Genomic DNA, 21,069 nt, shown 5'->3' on the forward strand with positions numbered 1-21,069 from the left:
TTCAGATGAGTTCACTGCTATAGCCTGAGTGTGTAATGGGAATGGGAATGGGAAGGAATGGTGATGGTAAGGAATAGGCCTGAACAAAACCTGCCTGGTGAGGATGCCTCTGAATTATAGGTAATTTCAGGACCAACATGTAGTTTTAGTTGAACAGCTTCCATAGGATTCACAAATTTGTAGCATCTCATTTTTCCAGTCCCAGTGGATAGACAAGGATGACAAAAATGTGCTTTAATGTTATAATGATTTAATGATTTAATGTTATAAATTTAACACTATTGCAGTATGGTAAATCTTAAAAGGTTAATAAGTACAGCGAGAAGGTGTTGGTCTGATTCAGCACTGACATATTCAGGAATATACTTTTGGTATCAATGTGTACTGCATGATGTTTTTTTAAGTTTTCCGGCTGTAGCCTCCTTACCTCTTAGTTTTTCACATTCCTAGTTCCTGAGGAGAAAACTTCAGTGTTCAACTGAGGAACAGAGGCTTCCTTTGTAGATTGCTTTGGGAGCTATTGAATAAAGCATGGCCTAAATAGTAAGCAATATTTTTAAATGAAATAGCCTGAAAATAATCCAGTTACCATATACGTGAAGAGAGAAAACAAGACGTTGAGATTTTTCATTACGTTTAAAAAAAAAAAGTGACACTTTTGTCATTAAGCATCCTGATGCTATTTGTGGACCTTGAATGATCTTATTGTGCTTGGGACTGATAGAGCTCATCTTAATTAACACTGTGATTAGAACATAGTCATTTCTGCCCTGAGTTGCCTATGGGGAGGGAGTGAAGCAAATAATACATGAAAATTGACTTTGGAAAGAAACTTCTCCCAGTTCTGTTTTAAGCTGAAAAAAACAATCAAGCAAACAAAAAAAACCCAGAAAGGCTCTCCTCTTCCTGTCCATTACCAATTTAAAGTCTTTTTTTCTCTTTTTCTAGGGGTGTCCTTGTTTCCTATTGGAGTTGGGAACAGATATGATGAAGAACAACTCAGGACTTTGACTGGGCCATCTGCTGCTAACAGAATCATGAAGCTTCAAAATTTTGAAGACTTAACCAATATGGTCACACTGAATGGTGAATTTATCAATAAACTGTGCATGGGTAAGTCCAGTGTAGTTGTAGCTTCATAACTTGAGCCAAAACAAAAATCAAAATGCAAAACCAATTATAGAGGGCAATACACTGGAATGTTTATTTCCCTGTTGATTAACCTTACTTAATTTCAGACAACAGTCCAATGATTTTGCTTATGTTGAGAAGTCAGCCCAGTTTGTGAGACAGTGTTTCACTAACATTTGTCATGAATGCTAATCCAGACCACTGCCAGCACTTAGGTGTAAAACTGAACTTGAGCCTTTTCAGCATGTAGCTAACAGCTATTCTAAAACACCAACTTTCAGCAGGATTTTAAAAAATGCTTAGAACTGCAATTTCAAGAGATATCATCTAATTAATAATCAGGGCTAATCAGTAGCCGAAGGACACCAGGAAAGCTCAAACTGTCATGAACGAATAGGGGCATGCTATAAAATGTTAAAAGTTATTTGTGAGTAAATATTTCAAATTACATATTTTTCTGCGCAGATCTATGAATTGTTATGTGTATGTCTATAAAGGATTCAGCCAAGTGGTAAGGAAACAAAGAATAACAAAGAATTAACTGTTTCCAGGAAATGAATACCATAGGGTGAAAAAGTCTGTGTAAAATATTTTAAATGTTAAGTCACTTGTATGTAACACTGCCTACCATCTAAGGAAACTCGCTTCAACTCTGGCCAGTATTTTACTTCTGTTGCCTCCTTGGTCTGTGTGTTTATAAGTGTTTATTACTGATGTTGTTGTTATTTCTATTACAAGAGCATCTATATGTCCTCTCTGCAAACCACTGTCTCATTGTGTTAGTCATTGCACAGATTTTTACCAGTTTGCTAGGGCTTGGTTACATCTCTGTTAAAGTAAGTATCCTTTTTTGCAGAGCAAAGTATGACTAAGAGTGAGGAAGTTACAGAGTGCGCACAGTCCAGCTTAGAGATATCTGATCAGTCTCCACTGGGATCACTTCTGGCATTTGAAAATCTCTTCAGAGCTTCAAACAGCTGCCATTTTCTAGAATTAAACAGCTGCCATTTTCTTTCTTAAAAATAAGCTTTTAAAGATGCATTTCCTCTCCTCACACTGTAAAATATTTGATTCTCTTGCCCTAAATTACATTGATCCCAGATATAGGATGGGGAGCAGGAATTTGAAACCAGTGACTAGTTTCTTATTGCAATCTGTGCTATAATCCATTGCTACTAGAGGTGGAAGCTCTATATTGTTATAAAGCCCATATCCAGCTTTTCCAACAGGACAAAATGTATGCTCAAAAAGATGAATGATAAGTGTCTTATATTAGACACCTAAACCTGAAAAATTTGTCTCTCCCATTTGCTAATGATAAATCCTGATATATTAGATTGTAAAACCATGCCTCTGCTATGGACTGGGAAACTATCTTTTATATATATATATATATAAAAGTTTCTTGCAATCTGTAAAGTATAATTTTCCCCTCTAGACTCATATAGTTGGATTTGTTGTACGAAGGGAGTCTAACTTTATAGATGGAAATGTACCAAAAATAATACTATTAAAAATGTTTAAAAGATTTCCTAAATGCTTTCAAAAGACATTACTTGTCCTGGAAAAAGTTGAGCATACAGGGAGTATATGCTAGCATAGTTTACTATTGGGTAAAGAGTTTGCTACTCAGTGTTCCAATTTCCTAGACACGTGCTAATCAAATTGTCATACCATACCACTTATATGAAATGACTTTTCTTATATCTTTAGTGTGTTATGAGAGCATGTAGGCATAGAAGCTGGTATCCTATGAATATCTAAGTGGTTATATCAACAACTGGCCATCATAGTAATGTCCAAATATAATGTACCTGAATTTAAACATGAGTATTCTTGTTGCAGCTATTGACATCTTTAAGATTTGTCAGAAACTTAAGTATCTTGGGGTCACTGTCTGTAACTATCTTTCTATGTATACCAAAAGTTTATGTGTGTGTAAATTCTTATCACCTGTTAATTACCAAAAATATTCTTGATTTAGAACAAGATCCAGAAGTAGAGCAGACCCTGCCTCAGAGAACAAACATGCTAAGGCCATGGTCTTCTCTTAAGTAGCATCTGGGCAGAGCTGTATGTCAATACAAAGATTGCTGTAGGCTCACAGCCTAGCTGGTACAATAGCTGTTGTTCATAGGGTATTTTGGGACCAACACTGTTGTGGAAGTCAGGTAACTCTAGCAGTAACAAAGTTTATGTGCTCTTTGGCTTACTCTTGTACACTTTGGACAAATGCCAGTGGTCTTCAAGTAGGAATTCTCATGGTCTAACACAAGAATGCTTCTTATCATTTAAGCCATGTTTTTAAATAAAATACCCGTATTTTAGTGACTATCACTTAAAAGCCTGGATAATGGAGTGGGATAGCCAAAAGATGTCTTTCTCTTTCAGACCCTGTCAGAGAATGTATAGACGAGGATGGGAACATAAAGAAAGTAAGTGTATTTCCTGTGTCCTCCATCTGGCTTTCAAAAAAATAATAATAATAATAAAAAAAAAGCATAGTGTGTTGCCCAGGACCATGAACATCTACATAGGTGCCCTGAAAAAAAAAGTGTTGGGCAATATGAAATGCTTTTTTTTTTTTTTTAAATCAAAGCTCTTAGTGTGTGTTTGCAGAAAAGCTTCTTTAATACTGAGAAAATGCTCAGAAATGTTAGTAAGCTTGTCTGATTTCTCAGAAGTAATTCACTCTGAGAAAGGAATGATACAGATGTTATAAATGGTTCGGGTCCATCAATACCAGGTGAAATGCCACAGTTTTTGACTTTTTACACATTTTCCAGTAGGGGTCAAGTCATAGGATTTATCTTGAATTTTCAGTATGTTAAAAATATTACTTTCATTTTTCCCTTGAGAAAACATGACTGTAAGGAAGGATGCGGCTAACAAGAAAATACTGATGAATTGTCTAGACACAGGAAAATGTATATATTTATACCAAAGTTGCCTTATAAGGTTGACCTTGGCTGACCAGCTGGATGACATAAGAGTTAAACTTCATCTAGACCAGACACGAAGTATAACCTTGTGGCTTTGAGGTTGCCAACCTAATTAAGAAAAAACAAAAACAAAAATCAACCTGAAAAAATTCAACACTTCTGTTCTTAATAAAAAAAAAAAAATCTGCTAATACAAATGAAGTTCCAAATTCATGTCATTCATTTGAATTGCATGTGTCCATGCCTCCGGGTTCCTAGGAACAGACACAGGTACCTGTAGGTAAGTGCTGGGAAGCCTAAATTTGAACTTCAAACACGAGTCAGGTTTCTCTTTTCTGGTGACCAATTTGAGCACAATTTCTGTACTGGTTCAAATGCTTTTGGAAGAAAAGAGGCCAGGTCCCAATCCTTATGAAAATGAACCATACTTTAAAATGGTTGGTGGCCTATTTGGGGATTCTTTTGTTACTTCTTCTGTCAGCCAGAAAAAATGGAGTTAGAAGACACTGCAAAAATGGTAACTTACGCCTTTTGGAGCAGACTGTTCAGCGTCTTTTAATGCCTACCATACAAAGTGAAACTGTTCTGCCTCTAGTGCTCAGTACCTGCACCTTTAATTTCTGTGCTGCCTCTGGGGTAATACCGTGTCATTGTTAACTTGTTGCCCTCTTCCAACGTAGTCTACAAATCCATAGCAGTGAAGAATCAAGGTCATTTCCTAATTCAGGAAACATGGGCTGTTACACTGAGTCTATAATATTTTCAGGCATTATTCAGAGTTAGTGCAGGTGAGACAGTTCTCCCAGTGGGCCTTCTGTCATGCACCTGCAAACTGTGGGAAGTGATATCTAAAGCTGCTGATCTCTTGCAGTTTTCAAGGAAGTCAAAGTTCTCAGAATCAAAAATCAGCCTAAATATGATCTAATATCAGAAGTGGTAGGATTCATTACATGTTTTTGTTATTATCTACACTCTGGAAATGATTGTTGAAGGAAAACTTGTGGTTAAGGTCACCATTAGTAGTATAGGGATGGAAGATCAAGTATGCTAGGTCAGACCAAAACATCCATCCAACCCACTGTATGAGGTGGCCAAAAATAGGAGTCACAGAAGAATATAAGTAAGAACTCCAGAACTTTTCTAGCCTTGAACAATTTGTGGCTTTGGGACTCCCTGAGCCACAGATGGTGTCTTCTTGTGTTTAACAGTTCTGGAGAATTTTCTCTTCCATGAATTTGTGCAGTCATCCCTTGAATCCGTTCAAGTTTTTAGTTCTAATGATGTCCTGTGGCAAGGAGTTCCTTAGCTCTAAATACAGGTTGTGTAAAAGGGTGTGTTTTAATGTGATTTGAATTTGCCACTTGCTAGAATATGTGAATGAGTATGGTTGGTGAAGATTTTTTTAACATAGTTAATTCTTACCAGTAGTCTTGTTTCCATGCTTTTCACCAGGCATAAAGGCAATCATAGCTGTACAGATCACTTCATTATGAAGTGCTACCATTGTAAGACATCACTGAGTTTGTATACTTTTATCTGTTTTATGCATTTCTGGTCTTTGTATGGAGGAAAAATCATGTTCCTAAACTAGCAGTTACAGTAACAACTTTTCTAGTGTTGTTCAGCACCTGGTGTAAAGAGAACAAACAATCAAACAAAACCATGACTAAGTTCAAAGCTGCCAGTTGATGAATTCAGTCAAGATACAAGACTTTCTTTGCTGTGATTTGTGGTAACAGAAAGAGTGTATAAGTCTAGGTCAGTAGATGCAGCACTCCCTCAGAGAGGAAGTCTGAGTCTTCCTCTGGTGTGCCGGCAGGCTCATCTGTTTCAGCTGACTTATCCTTTGCTGTTTAGAAACCTCTGCTTTTTCTTTCCTTTCTGTCCTGTTTTCACTCCTCTGATTTCATATCAATTGGGATTTAGGCTGTCTTTGTCTTCAGAGTCCCTGTGTTTTCCTCCTCACCAGAATTCTTGGCTTTGTTTGGATATTTCAATTGACATTTTTGTTTTAATGTGTTGTGCTTTGCTTTTCTTGTCCAGCTCTTAGATATTTTCCAATGAATTTCCTATAAAGGAGTGAAATAAAAATAATTAAATATGTGTGGAAATCAAAGTGTCCTTGGCCAGATTTGCACAGCTGTATATGTACCCTTCCAAGTGCTCCACTTTCAGTGTGTTGTAGGCGAGAATAATATAATTAAAAAAAATTTCCATTTCTTACTATCTAAATATTTTTTCCATGCTTGAAGCTTCTCACATGACTTCTTCACCACTTCCTCTAGGTTCACAAGCCTGAAAAATATTAGGCCGCTTTCAAGGCAAGTTCCCTCTAAAAGTCCCAAAGCGTACAAAGAATGCCCAAGAAATTTGCTCATATTTAATATATGGTTGCAAATTTAGCAGTTCTCTTCTAGAACTAATGGTTTCTTATAGTTCAGAGCTGCAGAACCATACTTTTACATCATTATTCTAGGTTTGCACACTAGTGCCAAGAATAGACCATGAATTATGCCGTGTCTACCTACGTATTTTGCCACTTTGCTTGTCTCTTTCGTGGGAGCTACAGAAGAGCTGAAAGGGAGAGGTTGGTAAATAACCTCTCTCAGTAGGAAACGTCCTTTCCTCCCCACACACTTCTGCCTGTGAATATCAAAAACTGTTACCCAATGCATAGAACCATTGTCTTCATTATTAAATAGTGTTTCTGGCCTCACCTCTAGCTGTGGATCCGGAAAGGGCAATTTTCTGCTTTTTGGGGTTGATATTCTTGGCAATATAGACCTCAGCGATGAACACACTATTTGAAATTTACTGAGCCTATTTATGGGCATTACAGATCTGTGGGATTGGGGCCAGAGAGCTCTACTTTTTTCAGATATGAATACTGAGAAATTCCAGACTGTGACCACATCTATTTCTCTGTGATATGTAGTATGTAATCCTGGAGCTTTAAGACTTAGACTGACTGTCCTTTAGAAGATGAGAATGTATTTTACTTTTTATTTTTAATTTTATAAGAACATTGGGTTTATCTAATGACTTTAATACAGTAAAGGAGCAATTTCCATTCAAAAAGGGAGAAATCTTTTAAAAGTTTTGGAGTGCAGATAAAATAACTAGAGTATTCCACGCCTTACTAGTCTGGATGAAATCTTGTTACATCCTGCTGTGCCATGACCATCTGTGCTCAGAGCGCTTTCTAAAATAATTTTATGGCTTATGAAAACTAAAGGCTTTGGCATTTAAAGAAAAGCTAAAGGGAATTCTTTATTGACTATGCTATCCATGCATGCTGCAGGGTGACTAAACTAACAATAGATGCAATACCAGATATTTCATTCTGTTCTAGCAAAACATCTCCTATTCTAGACTATTATCTCTTGCTTGGAATTTTGGAGTCTATTTCTTGCAGTGTTGCTACATTTAACTTTCTCACGCTCATGAAGTCCTTAATACACTGCATGCTATTATTTGTCTTTAATTATCCAAGACTAATCTGAGTAGCACTGCTGTCAGTGTCACTTCACTAGCTAGTTGTAGGTTATAGAGCAGAGTGTGGTAGCAACCAAGTTTTTTTTTTCTTTTTTCTCTTGTGTTCTTTTCATTTGTTAAATATCTACATCTCCTTATCTAGCCTGGTGACAAATGGACATTACTGGATCAGTGCCATACGGTGACGTGCTTTCCAGGTGATTACACAGTTCTGGAAAGCCACCAGATTAACTGTGAGAGGATGCCAAAACCTGTGTGTCACAGCAATCTTCCTGCTGTTAAGGTCGAAGAAACATGTGGCTGCCGATGGGTGTGTCCTTGTGAGTAATTTTCTTTGTATGTATATTCCCTTTTCATCACTTAAAATGTTTGTCAGAAACATAATGTTGAATAGAACACAGAGCTGCCAAATCATTGTAGAAATCAAAGGTGATTGAAGTGGGATGAATTGAAAACTTTACACCAGTTGAACAAATGATCTCTTGAATGAGAGTCTCACTGATGCCTGGAGTGTGCAATATATTTGCAACTTCAGGGCCATTACAAGCTTATTTTTCATATTACAATAGCTACAATGCTTTGTTGGAGAGTCTCACATGCGCTTTCCAAAGCTGTCTGAACTGGAAAGTGGGGTGTATGGAGAAAAAAAAAAAAATTATCTGAGCAAACTATAAGCTATTGATGTATTCTCTGTTGATCTCTAGGCTTTAGGGTTTGATCTGACCTCAATCAAGCAAACGTATTAAAGAAACAACAAAAAAACCACTCCCTGCTTCCATAAGCCTTTACACTGAGTATGTGAGCAGAAACGGTGAATATTGTGTGATTCATGCTTTGGCTGAGATGACATGGACAGAAATTAGGTGCACCCACTTGCATTCACAGAGCAGAGGGACTCAACCTGGTGGCTGCTGTTCTGGTCTCTAGAGAGAGAGATTCCTTAGGAAAATCCCACATGTGAAGGGAAGAGTTGTTTCCACAGGGAGGAACATAAGATGGGAATGATGATTTCAAGCAAAAGAACAAGCCAAAGACTCCAGATCACTTTAGCACTCGGAAATATGCTCTGACTGCAGTGAAGTGGTTGTAGTTGGGGGGTAAGGGAGGGTGTGATTTGCGACTCCGTGCAGCACAGCACGGAGTGTTGCTCCACAACAGTCACCGGGAGCAGCACTTTGTGGTTGAACCAGGGATAGGCTCAATTGCTGGATATTTTGTATGCTTTGGTGTGGATTCAGTGACCGAGCCGAGCCTCTCCTCCATAGGAGAGGCACTGTAGTCATATGCTCAACCTCCATAAAGGAAAAATAGTAAAGATGTTTATCTTGATTTGAATTAAAAGTCCAAAAGCTCAACTCCAGAAACTTTTAAAGGCTGTAGCTGTAGAAAAGCAAAAGTAGCAACGATTGCCTTTCTGCAGCTCAATTGTGTATGCTATTGCAGCTAAAATTTGCAAAAATCTCAAAAACTGGAACCTTAGGTATTATTTTCAGTAGTGTTTAAGCACTCTTCATAGCCTAACTCTCTTTGGCTGTTGAAGCTTAGAGGAGTGAACTGCCCAATATACTTCTGAAAATTGGTTTATATCAAAAGTCACATGATTACTTTTAAAAGTAAATTTAAAACCTCTCTTTATAATGTATAATCTTAATTAAAAATGTCCTCTTGCAGACCTGGATGTTTTAAGAACAATTTCTGCAAGAGGCTAACGCAGTGACTAAAATACCTAAGCTGGGTAGAGAGATTTTGATCTGTTAGACATGCAGAATTTTCACACAAGTTTTAGAATGTCATAAAAGCACATTTATTCATCCAGTCTCTTTAAAGTCAACATTTCTGTTTTGATATAAATATTCCATAAATATACAAATATTTTAATTGAATCATCTTCAGTGTTCTGTAGTGCTTAAAAGATGCATCTACTCATAAAAGATGCATTTGTAATATTTTTCTCCACCCTAAATACATTGATAGCAACATGAAAGCATTACTTTTGGCGTTAAAAGCATACCTCCATAACAAATTTCTGAAAGGATAAAATGAAAATTACTACTTGTAATATTAGTCACTTGACATGAAAAGACCTTTAGTTGTCTTGAGATTACTGCTGCTTAAAATGAGCTAACATTTGTTTAGCTCAGTGTGAATTTATTGAGGTATGATAACCCAGGCTTGTATCATGTTGGAAAAGAAGTTAGTTTGTGAGGAAAAGTGATGTTTGTCATATGTTATGAAAGAGAAAAAGAGTTGATCAAAAATTTTTCATGATGCTGATCCCCAGTTGATCAGTAACTCATGTAAAAATCACTTGTTTCAAGTCCTTTCAAGGTGTGAGTATGCTTCAAGCTAAATGATCCTCTATAAATTTATCCAAACCTTTTGTAATACTAATTGCTCCAGAAAAAGATAATTCAAAATTAAATAAAATATTTATGTGATTATTTACCAAGGTTTCTTTTCAATGATTTGCTGTAGCATTGGCAATTCATTAATTTCCTAGCCTACTAAATAAATTAATTCCACCTGTCCATAACGATTATGAAGAAATAGTCTAATATGGACAAAAGCAAATGCTTACAAAGCTTCATTTCTTTTCACTGGTTTGCAGGTATCTGCATGGGAAGTTCATCTCGACATATTGTCACTTTTGATGGCCTGAATTTTAAGCTGACTGGCAACTGTTCCTACACCTTGTTTCAAGATGTACAACATGATGTTGAAGTTCTGCTCCATGAAGGACCGTGCACAGGAGCACCAAAGAGGAACTGCATGGCCTCTATTGAAGTGAAACATCATGGTGTGTCCATTCAGCTCTTCAGTGACATGGAAGTAAGTTGAACACAATGAAGCAGCTGTACGTTGTCTGCTCATGCTATAGAACTTCCAGTTGTGAGGACAGACTTGTTCTGTTTTTTTTTTTTTTTCCCAGTTTCTGCTCCCCTTGCAGCCTATTCTTAGGCTTCTAAATATATGCAAACAAATGCCTCATTTAAATTTCGTAATACAAGCTATGGTCACATAATGAGCCAGGCATATTTCTCTTCTTTTTCTCCCCTTTGTGCTGGTATGACAATGTCAAGAATGTGGAATTTGGCAATGTCTCCCTGATGTTTCTGCCAGAAAGGCAGGGATTGTAGACAAAATATACTGCACTGTGCTTCTCCTCTTTTGGTAGAAGTCCTTTGTACGATATTATCACTTGATGCATGGGAGAGCAGTTTGTGTTCTTCACAAATCTATGCAAGCTATAATCTATCTAGCACCTGTGTCTAGGTGAAAAGCTAGGGTGTGGGTTCTGACCTTGTGTGCAAGAAATTCTTTGAGGATGGACTTCAGTTTTAGAAGAAAAGTTGGCTTATGTATTTATTTTATAGGTAGAGAAGTGTTCAAATTCTGTATGATACATTTCCGTTCTCTAGGTTCTTCAGACATACAGGAATCAGCTAGCCTGAAAAGGTGATCTGTTCTGACTCTTGTGTAGCAAAACAGGACAGACTAAAACACCTGGGCCCGGCTCTTCATGGTGATGGGGAGCCTTTACTTTCACTGGGGTTTAATGATACTCGCTGTCCACAGAGAGCATTTTAACTTCATGACATTAGATCAGTAGTCTGTATAGACATGATGTTGAAAGAACGCACTCTTATGAAAAAGTGTTGAAAAGGTTGTTTATACAATACACAAAATGAACAGTTAATTCTATACATTTTTAAGACTCGGCATAAAATTTCAGCTTGCAGAATTGGTTCTTATGTCTAGATTCGGTCCAATCTTCCAGTCCCTGTGAGGTCAAAATGTTATTCAATTTAAAGATTGGATTTATTTTTAAATGTCTGTTAGAACTGATGTGGTGATCTTGCCTTTTTGAAAACAGGTTGCTGTTAATGGTGAAAGAGTTCATATTCCTTATTCTAGTAGTTTCTTTGAAGTCACTGTCTATGGAGCAATAATGCATGAAATGAAGTTCTCTCATCTTGGACATAATCTCACATTTACTCCAAGAAACAATGAGTTTATTCTTAAACTTAATCCAAAGAGCTTTTCTCCAGGAACCCATGGACTCTGTGGTAAGTTTGAAAGTTAGTGATTTTAACAGCTTCCTGTTTGGGCTTTAACTAATATTAAGGTTATTGGAATTTGTGTGATCCTGAACCTGTAAACTCTCTAGCTGAGCTGATCCCCTGTTGTAGGTAAATTGCTAATCTGTGTGGGTCTTTCTGCTATGGCCATCAGTGTAATAGCTCAGTCACTATTTTACGGTATTACTAGGGTAATACCTTAAAAAGAACAAGGCTAGTCATCTGTGCTCTTTTAGTTGTTTCACATTATCTTTTTAAGGAGAAAATGTTTTTTGTTTTGATGAGGCTTTAACTTTAGGTTCTTATATATACATGTGCATTTATGTGAGAGACTCGTGCTTAGAGTGAAAGTGAGGGGTTTGTGAGGAGTGCAAATACCTGGAAGAGCTAATTCTAGGGTATCAGACTTATCTGAGAAAATTTCTCAAAGACAAGCATTACCATTACTGTAGAGAGTATTATTGTGCTAGGGCTGCGTTATTTCAGCAGTTTTCATCCTGGACCGTAAGGCAGTATTTTAGAGATCAAGAACCCAGAATACTAGTAAAGTAAGTGAGAGGCCCTACCCCAGTACAGATGCTGTGGTCTACACAATCCTTCTGGTAGATCTCAGCATTCTTTGAGGCTTAAAAAAACACTTCAGTAGTATTGTTTCATCACATACGTCCGCCTATCAGTTCCTCATATAAATATGAGTGTATTCCTCATGTAGATATGGATCTCTGGAAAAATGTCCTTTGGGTTGACACTGTCTGTGTCCTCCCCTATGAGAAGTGGCAAACTGGAAAAATCAAATCCTTTCCTCACCTTTTAATTATTTTTTTTTTCATGTTGCCTATAACTAAAAAAATGTTGCAAATAAAATGATCTAATTTTTTATATGAATAATTGGCACTTTGTTTAGCTGCAGAGGTCTTACCAGTTTTCTGGAGAGACTGTAACATAAGCAGATCCTAACTAAGAAGGCCATCACTTTGCTCATGAGAAATTAAATGTGGAAATCTTGGAGATATGAGCAGTTTTCCTGCATGCTTTCTAAGGAAAAGACCATGCAAGCTAAAGGGTAAAATCAAACATCCGCAAATACAAAGATTGTGATAGAAACCACTGTAAAATTTAGAATTAAATGTAGAAAGCATGATCTGGACTTATCTTCCATGACTTCAGGTGCTTGACTGAGGCAGGGGTTTGGTATTCTGGTCACTCAGTGGTCTGTAGAAAGGGAAGGAAAGATCTGAGGTAGTCAAGTGACCCTCTGGATGTGCCTGTCTCTCGTATCTGACTATAAAGAGAGATAGAGATGAAGCGTCTAGCCCAGGTGCTTTTATAGTTTATTTGAATGAATCTATGTCTTTACCTGTTTCTAAGTGCCTAGCAGGTAATGGGCAAAATTGCATTATGAATCATGTATTATGATAATTCAGCGATGCCCTCCTTGAAATAATGAATTTTAAAGAAAAAGCAAATTGGAAAAGCCACCACCAGGTTCTGTCTGTGAAGCTGAGATGTGTAGTAGAACTGAAACTGAATCACAAACACTAAATGTAGCAAAAATTTACACCAATGTGATCTAATAGCTTCTGATGCTGTTTTGGATGCCTGGTGTTCAGCTTGAATTTTGCTTTGCACTGGTTGCAGCTGATGTAACAGAATTACCTTGAACAGCCTGTTTCTTTTCCTAGCTTATTACTTTTAAATGTTGTTTACAAAGGAGAATATTGCTTTCTCTCATAAGGGTTCTAATATGCATTACTGTTTAAATAATTAACAGCAAGCAACAACAGAAAAACAAAAACAATTTTAAAGACTCTTGCTCTATTTTTCACTTTCTTGTGATGCCGTAATCTCACTGATTCTCTAGCATCGCTATGATACCAGGAATACAATACTTTCATGCCTCCTGTAATAAAGAAATAGGAAATGAGATTCAGGGTTTTCATGTCTACATTGATAATAGCTATGAAGAAGATCATTCAATCCTCTTCCCCTTGCAGTTCACCAAGCAGCCCCAACCAGCTCTGTCTGCCCTGTGCCTGTTTTCTCAAGGTTTGTTTTATTACTGATTGTATTCAGACGGCTTATTTTCTTTTTACTCACCCTCCTAGGGGTGTGTGACCAGAACCACGCCAATGACTTCATGTTAAGTGATGGCTCTGTCACTCCTGACAGCAGCGTATTTATTCACGAATGGACTGTGAAAGAACCGAGCAAGATCTGTGAAATCAGAAAAGAAGACAGATGCTCTGAACATGCCACTCGCCGCTGCAGCATCCTGCTCGCTGCTCAGTTTGCAGAGTGCCACCGAATAATCTCCCCCAACATGTTCTATGAGGCGTGCCAGGAAAACAGCTGCTATGAGAATGAAGCCTGTGAGATGATAACTTCCTATGCGCACATTTGCAGGGCAAACGGGATCTGCATTGACTGGCGAACACGCGAGTTTTGTCGTAAGTATTTTACGATACATTAAAATTGATATAGAAATTAATATATTTCTGATTATGAAAGAGGCATGATATTTATTCATCAGTACCTCAGAACTTTGTCTCCTTTCATCCTTGTTTCTAAAGAATTGAGTAGTTTGGCTTGGAAATGGTAGTGAGTGTCTGGGCCTTGAATGGTGTCCAATTTCTTTTCTTAGAGGAAGGATCAGTGTAGAAACTGTCTAACTGTATGATATGGTGCTCTCCTATCGCTGTTTCCAGCTTGGCTGTGTAACTCTAGATTTTTGAATGCCATGTCATCAGGCAGAATTTCCAGATTATGTTTCCCTTATAAGTGATATTACAGGTCAGATAATGGGTTTGTTATCCGCTCAGTTGCATATTATGGAAAAGATGTTTGTTATTAAAATGCACAACCTTGCTAATTATGCAGGACTAGAGGGATAACCTAAGAAATACATGCAAAAGCTATGCATAGGCAAACACAGGCCCCACTGAACCTTTTTGGGGCCAAGTGTGTAGTAAGAGTTTGCTCCAGTTCTGCAGGTTAATGTTAGCCACAGATATGGTTGCTTTGGTACAGACATTGGAGTGTCACTGAAATCGGGAGAAAAACTCCTTAACACCAATGTAGCATTAAGAAGCAGGCATTCTCTTTATTACGGCACCGGGTGCACGGGGGATAGCTCCRCCCAACATGCACACSGTGTGTCGCATCATCTAAAGTTTATATTGCTCTATCCTATGCATATGCATTAAATTTCCAGGAATGATTATACATATTCATTCTATTTCCTAGAACTAATTAYTACATTTACATAATCATTACGCATGCAGTCTGAGTCTCTGGGGGTCTTCCGTGGGGGTCTCTGGTGGTCTCTGGTGGTCCCTAGTGGTGTCAGAAGAGGTGTCACTCAGCGTCTTGCCATGAACTTTGCTCTACTTTTCCATACATAGTCTCAGCTTGGCCTGCTTCCTTGTTTGAGAAAAACTGAGTCCTAATCTTGGCTCCAACTGGCTTCTGCTGGTTTATTTGTACTTTCTCAGGATGTATCATTCCCAGCTGCACCTGTGTCCTTGGGTATGTTTGTCTGAGGCTCCTGTTGAGACTCCTCCTTGTCTGAGCTGGTAACAGTTCCCCCCTTTGAGACTTCCAAAGTACGATTTCTTTGGGAGTCTCACCTACATTTTATAATTTTGATAATACTTTTGATTTTCAGGAATACTCAATCGGGTACAACACAATGTAGCTAAAGGTGAACACTGGATCATAATACAGCATAATATCCATATTGCAACTACAGTTATGATTATTACAAACATTTCTTTTAACCAAGTTAAGTTTGGTAGCCATGAAGTTAACCAATTCCACCCTGAGGAAGAGGACTCCTTTTGTTTTTCCCACTCCTCCATTGCTCTTTCAATTGAGTTTATCCCTTTCTGTTGAGTACAATAGTCTGACCATCCTAGAGGGGTGGATTTAAGAGGAAATCCTGTTCCCCTCCCAACATTACCTGTGAACATATCCAGCAGTCTGACACGTTCAACTTCTTTGCCAATCGTATTTTTGCCTCTTCATAAAGATTTTCATGGTTTGTTCCCTGATTGACTGAACAGTCTGTTAATGTCATGGCTACCCCAATTAAAATACTAATAATCTGTTGATTAGTTCTCATGTTTGATTAATCAGTTAACTCTTAACTTTCTAATTGTAAAAGCAAGCAAAAACTACAAATAATTCAGCAACACTCTCAAGTCCCGGGTTTCAAACTATTTTCTGCATTCTTATTTGAAGAGGATTCTTATCTGATGGAATGACCTTCCACTGAGGTTCTTTCAGCAATGATGCTGGCTTAACTCGAGTGTAATGAACCCAAGGTTCGATCCCTTCTAGCTTGAGTGCAGTGTAAGTAGTTAGGAATACCTGGAAAGGTCCTTTCCACCTCTCTTGTAAAGGTTTGGAGTTCCACATTTTTACGTATACGAAATCTCCGGGTTGATATTGATGGACAGGAGCAGTCCTGTCAAAATAATATGCCATCGGAGAGTCGCAAGGACTTTCCCTAAAGAAATCACATATAACTTTAAATCTGTTGTTCCCTTTACATGTATCTCCCCTGGAATCAATGGCGCTTGGTATGGTTTTCCATATAATACCTCATAAGGACTAATCTTACTTTTTGATCTTGGCTGTATTCTGATTCTTAAAAGAGCCAGTGGAAGGGCCTGCGGCCATCTTAAAGAAGTTTCCTGACATATCTTACTGATCTGTTGCTTTCAGTCATTATAACTCCTCGGTAACTCCTCGAGGTTGAGAGTCCTCTCACTAGGAGAGTGAACAAGAAAGCTTTCAAAGTTACTGTCATTCTATGAAGGATAGCAACAACTGAGACAGTAACATAATAAAAAATATGTTTATTTTCTCACACAACCTCTTGGATTAGTAACATCCATTAAAATAATGCGATTGCTAATTTAGAAAGAATAACCCCAAACCATCAGTTACTGTGCTATTAATTGGAAACACTGCTTACCCCAACTTGAAAGCTAGCTTGTTCACTCTCCTAGTGAGAGGACTCTCAACCTCGAGGAGTTACCTTAACCCAATGTCCCAGGAAAAGGGGAGAGGGGGGGAATACTCACGGTCCAGCCAGAGAGGATGATCGGGTCAGGTTCCTGTCCCTGCTCAAACTCTCCTAGCTCCCAAGGCTCTTTTGATATGGCTGGGGCTCAGGGCAAACAGTGCTTTTGCTGACCTTCGTGAGTTTCACAATCACAGGACTGTTTGTTTGTCTGCTTGGAAAGACCCTGTTAGTGAGGCAAGACCACAATACCTCCGTATTGTTTCTTCCCTCCCTGGGGGTCCATGCAGATTCCAGGTGGCAGGCTTCTTCAGTCTTGTTAATTCTTCTATTCCACAGCCTTGCGCATATCAATCCTTGCGCATGTTGGTTGGTAGACTTCTTTAGTCCTGTTAACTCCTCTGTTCAACAGCTTTGCGCGTATCAGTTCTTGCACATATCAATTGGCAAACTTCTTCAGTCCTGTTAACTCTTCACTCGCTCGTCACCTTCTGATTGTGTTTTACTTGAGTCCTGGAGGTGAAGAGTTTGCAGGTGCTCTGAGGAGACAGTATAGGAGGATATGAGCCTCACAGATGCCCAGAGCCCAACAGAAATAAGAAGGATAAGCATGCAAGTACTAAATTCAGTGGGTTGTTGTTTTGTATATTTACTCCCCTGCAAATTCTTATAGACCTAAGAATTTCTGCTCTATCCTTCTGTTTGTTTGTTTTTCTTTTTTCCTGACAACCTATTCCTATTTTATGAGGCATTGCATGCAAACATGAAGATCTGGCAAAAAATGCAATATATGCTTAAGTGCAAGTAAGTAACTCTTAAGATGGCTTGTTCTACAACTTCTGTTAGTCTGTTTGTACTGATGGTTACAGACATTCAGATACTCACCCACAGTGTTTCTGATTTAGTCTGATATATGAGATATGTATGGATGTGTAAGCCTTTTCCTTCCCAGCTAGCTGCTTGTGTAGTGTTTTGGTGTCCCAGGTGTTTTTTGCATCTCCTATCTCCAGTTTTTCTCAGTGCTTGTAGTCAGTTCTTGTTTCCTTGTTTTCTTTCCCTCTTGCTCCCCATATACTTTTCATCTCAGAAGTGGACAACCAGCATCCTAAAGGTATGATACCACAAAAGCTCAGTACACGTGTTGGTTTTGTTCATGTTTTAAGCTCAGACTGAAGGTATTATGGCATAGAAAATGAAGAATGTGAATGTGAATTTGGCCCAAGTCTCCAGTTAGTGTCTTGAAAAATTCTCCAGGATAGGTTTTTGAGGACAATATTACTATTGCAGACTAAATCTTTTAAGAAACAACATGGTCTGTTTAGAATATAGTACTGGCAAACAGAGGGAGAACATGGCTTGCCATTTTCCAAATTTAGTGCTTCAGCCAGACTTTGCAAATTGTAATGTCCCAAGGCAGAGTGTCAGTGAAGTATCTTAATAACCTCTCTGCAGTCTTCAAATTCCTATCTTATTACACACTATGTACCAGGATAGCCAAGGAGTTGCCCAGTTTAACACTAGTTACATAAAACGGTCATTAGTGTCTTAACGATAGCATCGTCTTCCTCCTTCAAGCAGGTGCATGTGTGCAACTACCAAACTATAAAATTGCCAGTTACAGGGACATTTTACAAGATACATGAATGACTCAATAGACTGTACAGCTTAATCATTCTACCACTGATGTTTAAAATCAATGGCATCATTATAAATTATATTGCTTCCTCCCCCCCAGTGAATCCATATCATTTTTGTAGAGTTTAATTGTTTTTTTGTCATGCTGTGTTGGGACATCTGAAGCAGCACAAATCCTGCTTGCATGCCCTGCCTGGATGGGTGAATATACTGGACTATCCCATAACGACATAGCCTGCTCTCCAGTCTGTGCTAGTTCAGTTCCACTGCCTGAGCTTTGCTTGGTCCTTTTTGGAAGGGAGGATATGTTAAGTAGCAGCTGGTAGACTTCCAGCTTTTTGTCAATGAATGGAAGGAAAGCTTACTCTAAGGTGGAAATGCATAGTATTTTTCTGGTCCCCATACTTAGTAGGCTTGTGTTGGAGCAACCTGTGGTCTCCACTGCTAGCCATTTAACTCTGAGGCATAGAAAATGCACCCCTCAAACAAGCTTACTATTTACAGTGAATTACTGCTGAATAGGGTTTCCACTTAAATAACACTAGAGGGTTTATCTTTATGTATATATCATAGGGATTTCTAACACGTCACTGCACTGCCATACCAACACATGTTGGGATTCAGCTTTGGGTGGAGAGGAAGCTTTATTCATCTGGAAACAGGATTGTTTATACAGCCCTTAATGGATGAACTAAGATATATTTATTCTGCAGTTACAAAAAGAGATGGCAGCTCATGCAGAGGTGACCAAGCTAGCTTTACATTGTGTAGCTCAAGTGTCAGTAGCAGTTAGCAAATTTTGTCCGTAAAGCAGGAATACTCAGACAGAAAACTGACAGCAGCAACAGTCGCAGTCATTAATCTTCATATGCTGACATTTCTGAGTGCTTTTCAGCAGCTCTTTAATCTCATTTGTGTGCAGTGTAGGCATGCCACCACGGTACTTGCCAATACTAGCTTATGGATGAATGGCATCTGAATAGGTAATTGTTCCTGGTATTGTATATGAAGCAAACGGATAGTTGATGCTGTTCAGGAAAGCTGTGGTTCTTTGAATGAGAAGCTGGTTGCAATCAGCTGCTGCAGGGATTCCAGGCAAAATGTTTTTCTTGGAAACAACGTATTTCTGGTTTTTGGAGGGCTTTGTGTTTTGTTTTTCATCAGATCATTTCACAGGCCCAGGTTAGAACACAAGCATGTAACAGGTTGTGCCTGCTCAGCTGAGAGGCAGTGACACCTGGCAGAGAAGCAGGAACAGGGGCTGGAGTAGGATGGGAGAAGCCATGGGATACAAGAACCCCTTAAACCACTTCTCCCATTGAAGGATTTTAGTTGTGGAGCTATGCCTGGGATGATCTGTTGCTTTTTATTCACTGTGTAAGCAAGGCAAGCTGTCAAAGATCATAGTGACTGAAGAATTTAAACCATTCTGTGTAATCGACGCTATGGGGATGGCTTTATGATTGCCTTAAGCTGATCTGAGCCCAGCAGGCCAGTTCTTCTCTTCCTCTTCCACCTCTAGCCATGCATTCCCAGGCCTTTCATTGTGCTGGCAGTAGTTCTTATGTACTGCTTGGTGAGGTCTGAAAACTAGCTGCAAAGTGAAAAGAGTGTCAGCAAAAAAGAGCAGCGGGGGTGAGTAGGTTAAGGAAGAGAGGGGACTGCCCCTTTTGGTGGCAGCACCAGTCTAGGTAGGTTTAAACTGAGTTAAACCACTCCCAATGTCACTGGAAAATCCCCTCTAAAGATATTCCTTTGGATAAAGGAGACCTGTTAAAGGATGTTTAACAAAGCTGTGCCTAAGCAGGGCAGGGAAATTGAATAGCAATGACAATAGCTGATGCACTATCGTCATTGCCCTGGTGCATTATTCACTCCAGCTTCAGCATCCCTGAGGTTTTAACTGTACTTTTTGCTGCATATGACAGTATGGTGAGGCAAAAACCAAGCCAGCAACTGTTAGCCAGTTGCCAAATTTGGACTAGATTATACTACTGATAAGGAGGCAGCGTCATTGTCATCTGAAGGGAAGTTTGCCTTTCTTCATGTACCACAGCCTCGAAAAAATGAACCCAGCTTCCCTGAATCTCCACTCAGGACTTTAACCAAAGCTGCTTTGTCTTGTCTGATCTGTTTGAACCACAAAGGCAGGGTAGATCCAGAGTAGATCCCAGTGCAAACTATCATTCTAAATCTTCCACTGTGAACTTGATAAGTGATTTATTTATTTATTTTATTTTGATGGACTTGAACACACACTTTCTGTAGATCCTCACAGAGGTTATTTTCTCCCTAGCAATATCTACTAAGAGCAGCTAGAATACTTCAAAGGGAAGCTAACAAACTGTAGAAATTTCAATACTTGAATATGCCAAATGACCCTTCAAAATTTTCTAATCATAGGTTTACAGGAAACTGTGTTTCTCCCAACTTTTCTTTTTACTATTCTCTTTTTGGAAGAGAAAGCTGTGTTTCAGTGGAGCCAAGAAACTGAGAATATAGTATCAACAAATGATTATAGCATGTATCAGACAAACTAGTAGTTGAGGTAGATTTCATTTGAAACTAATTTGGCAGAAGAATTAGTCTTCTAATCACTTGGTTTTCATGTTTATTTTTCCCTTTAGCTAGACTTACAGTCGTCTTTTCCTTTCCACTCAGAAGCAATGAGCATTTGAGGTGAGCAGACATTTAAATAGCCAGCCAATAGCAAGGCTCGTTCAAATACTTTTTTGAGAGGCTGACTGTGGGGAGTCCTTAC

At 38.5% G+C, this 21,069-nt stretch overlaps 1 protein-coding gene across 1 annotated transcript in view; it reads left to right on the forward strand.

Moving 5' to 3' along the window:
• Nucleotides 1-21,069, forward strand: part of VWF (von Willebrand factor) — a 148,634-nt gene that overhangs the window by 89,911 nt on the left and 37,654 nt on the right. Inside the window, exons 32-37 of the mRNA XM_026081615.1 lie at nucleotides 949-1,113; nucleotides 3,523-3,566; nucleotides 7,711-7,888; nucleotides 10,177-10,397; nucleotides 11,443-11,635; nucleotides 13,753-14,094. Coding sequence (XP_025937400.1) covers nucleotides 949-1,113; nucleotides 3,523-3,566; nucleotides 7,711-7,888; nucleotides 10,177-10,397; nucleotides 11,443-11,635; nucleotides 13,753-14,094 — 1,143 coding nt within the window. The remainder of the gene's footprint in view (nucleotides 1-948; nucleotides 1,114-3,522; nucleotides 3,567-7,710; nucleotides 7,889-10,176; nucleotides 10,398-11,442; nucleotides 11,636-13,752; nucleotides 14,095-21,069) is intronic.

This window comes from Apteryx rowi, unplaced genomic scaffold (assembly GCF_003343035.1).
Source record: "Apteryx rowi isolate R43461 unplaced genomic scaffold, aptRow1 scaffold_556, whole genome shotgun sequence".
Classification (NCBI taxonomy): Eukaryota; Metazoa; Chordata; class Aves; order Apterygiformes; family Apterygidae; genus Apteryx; species Apteryx rowi.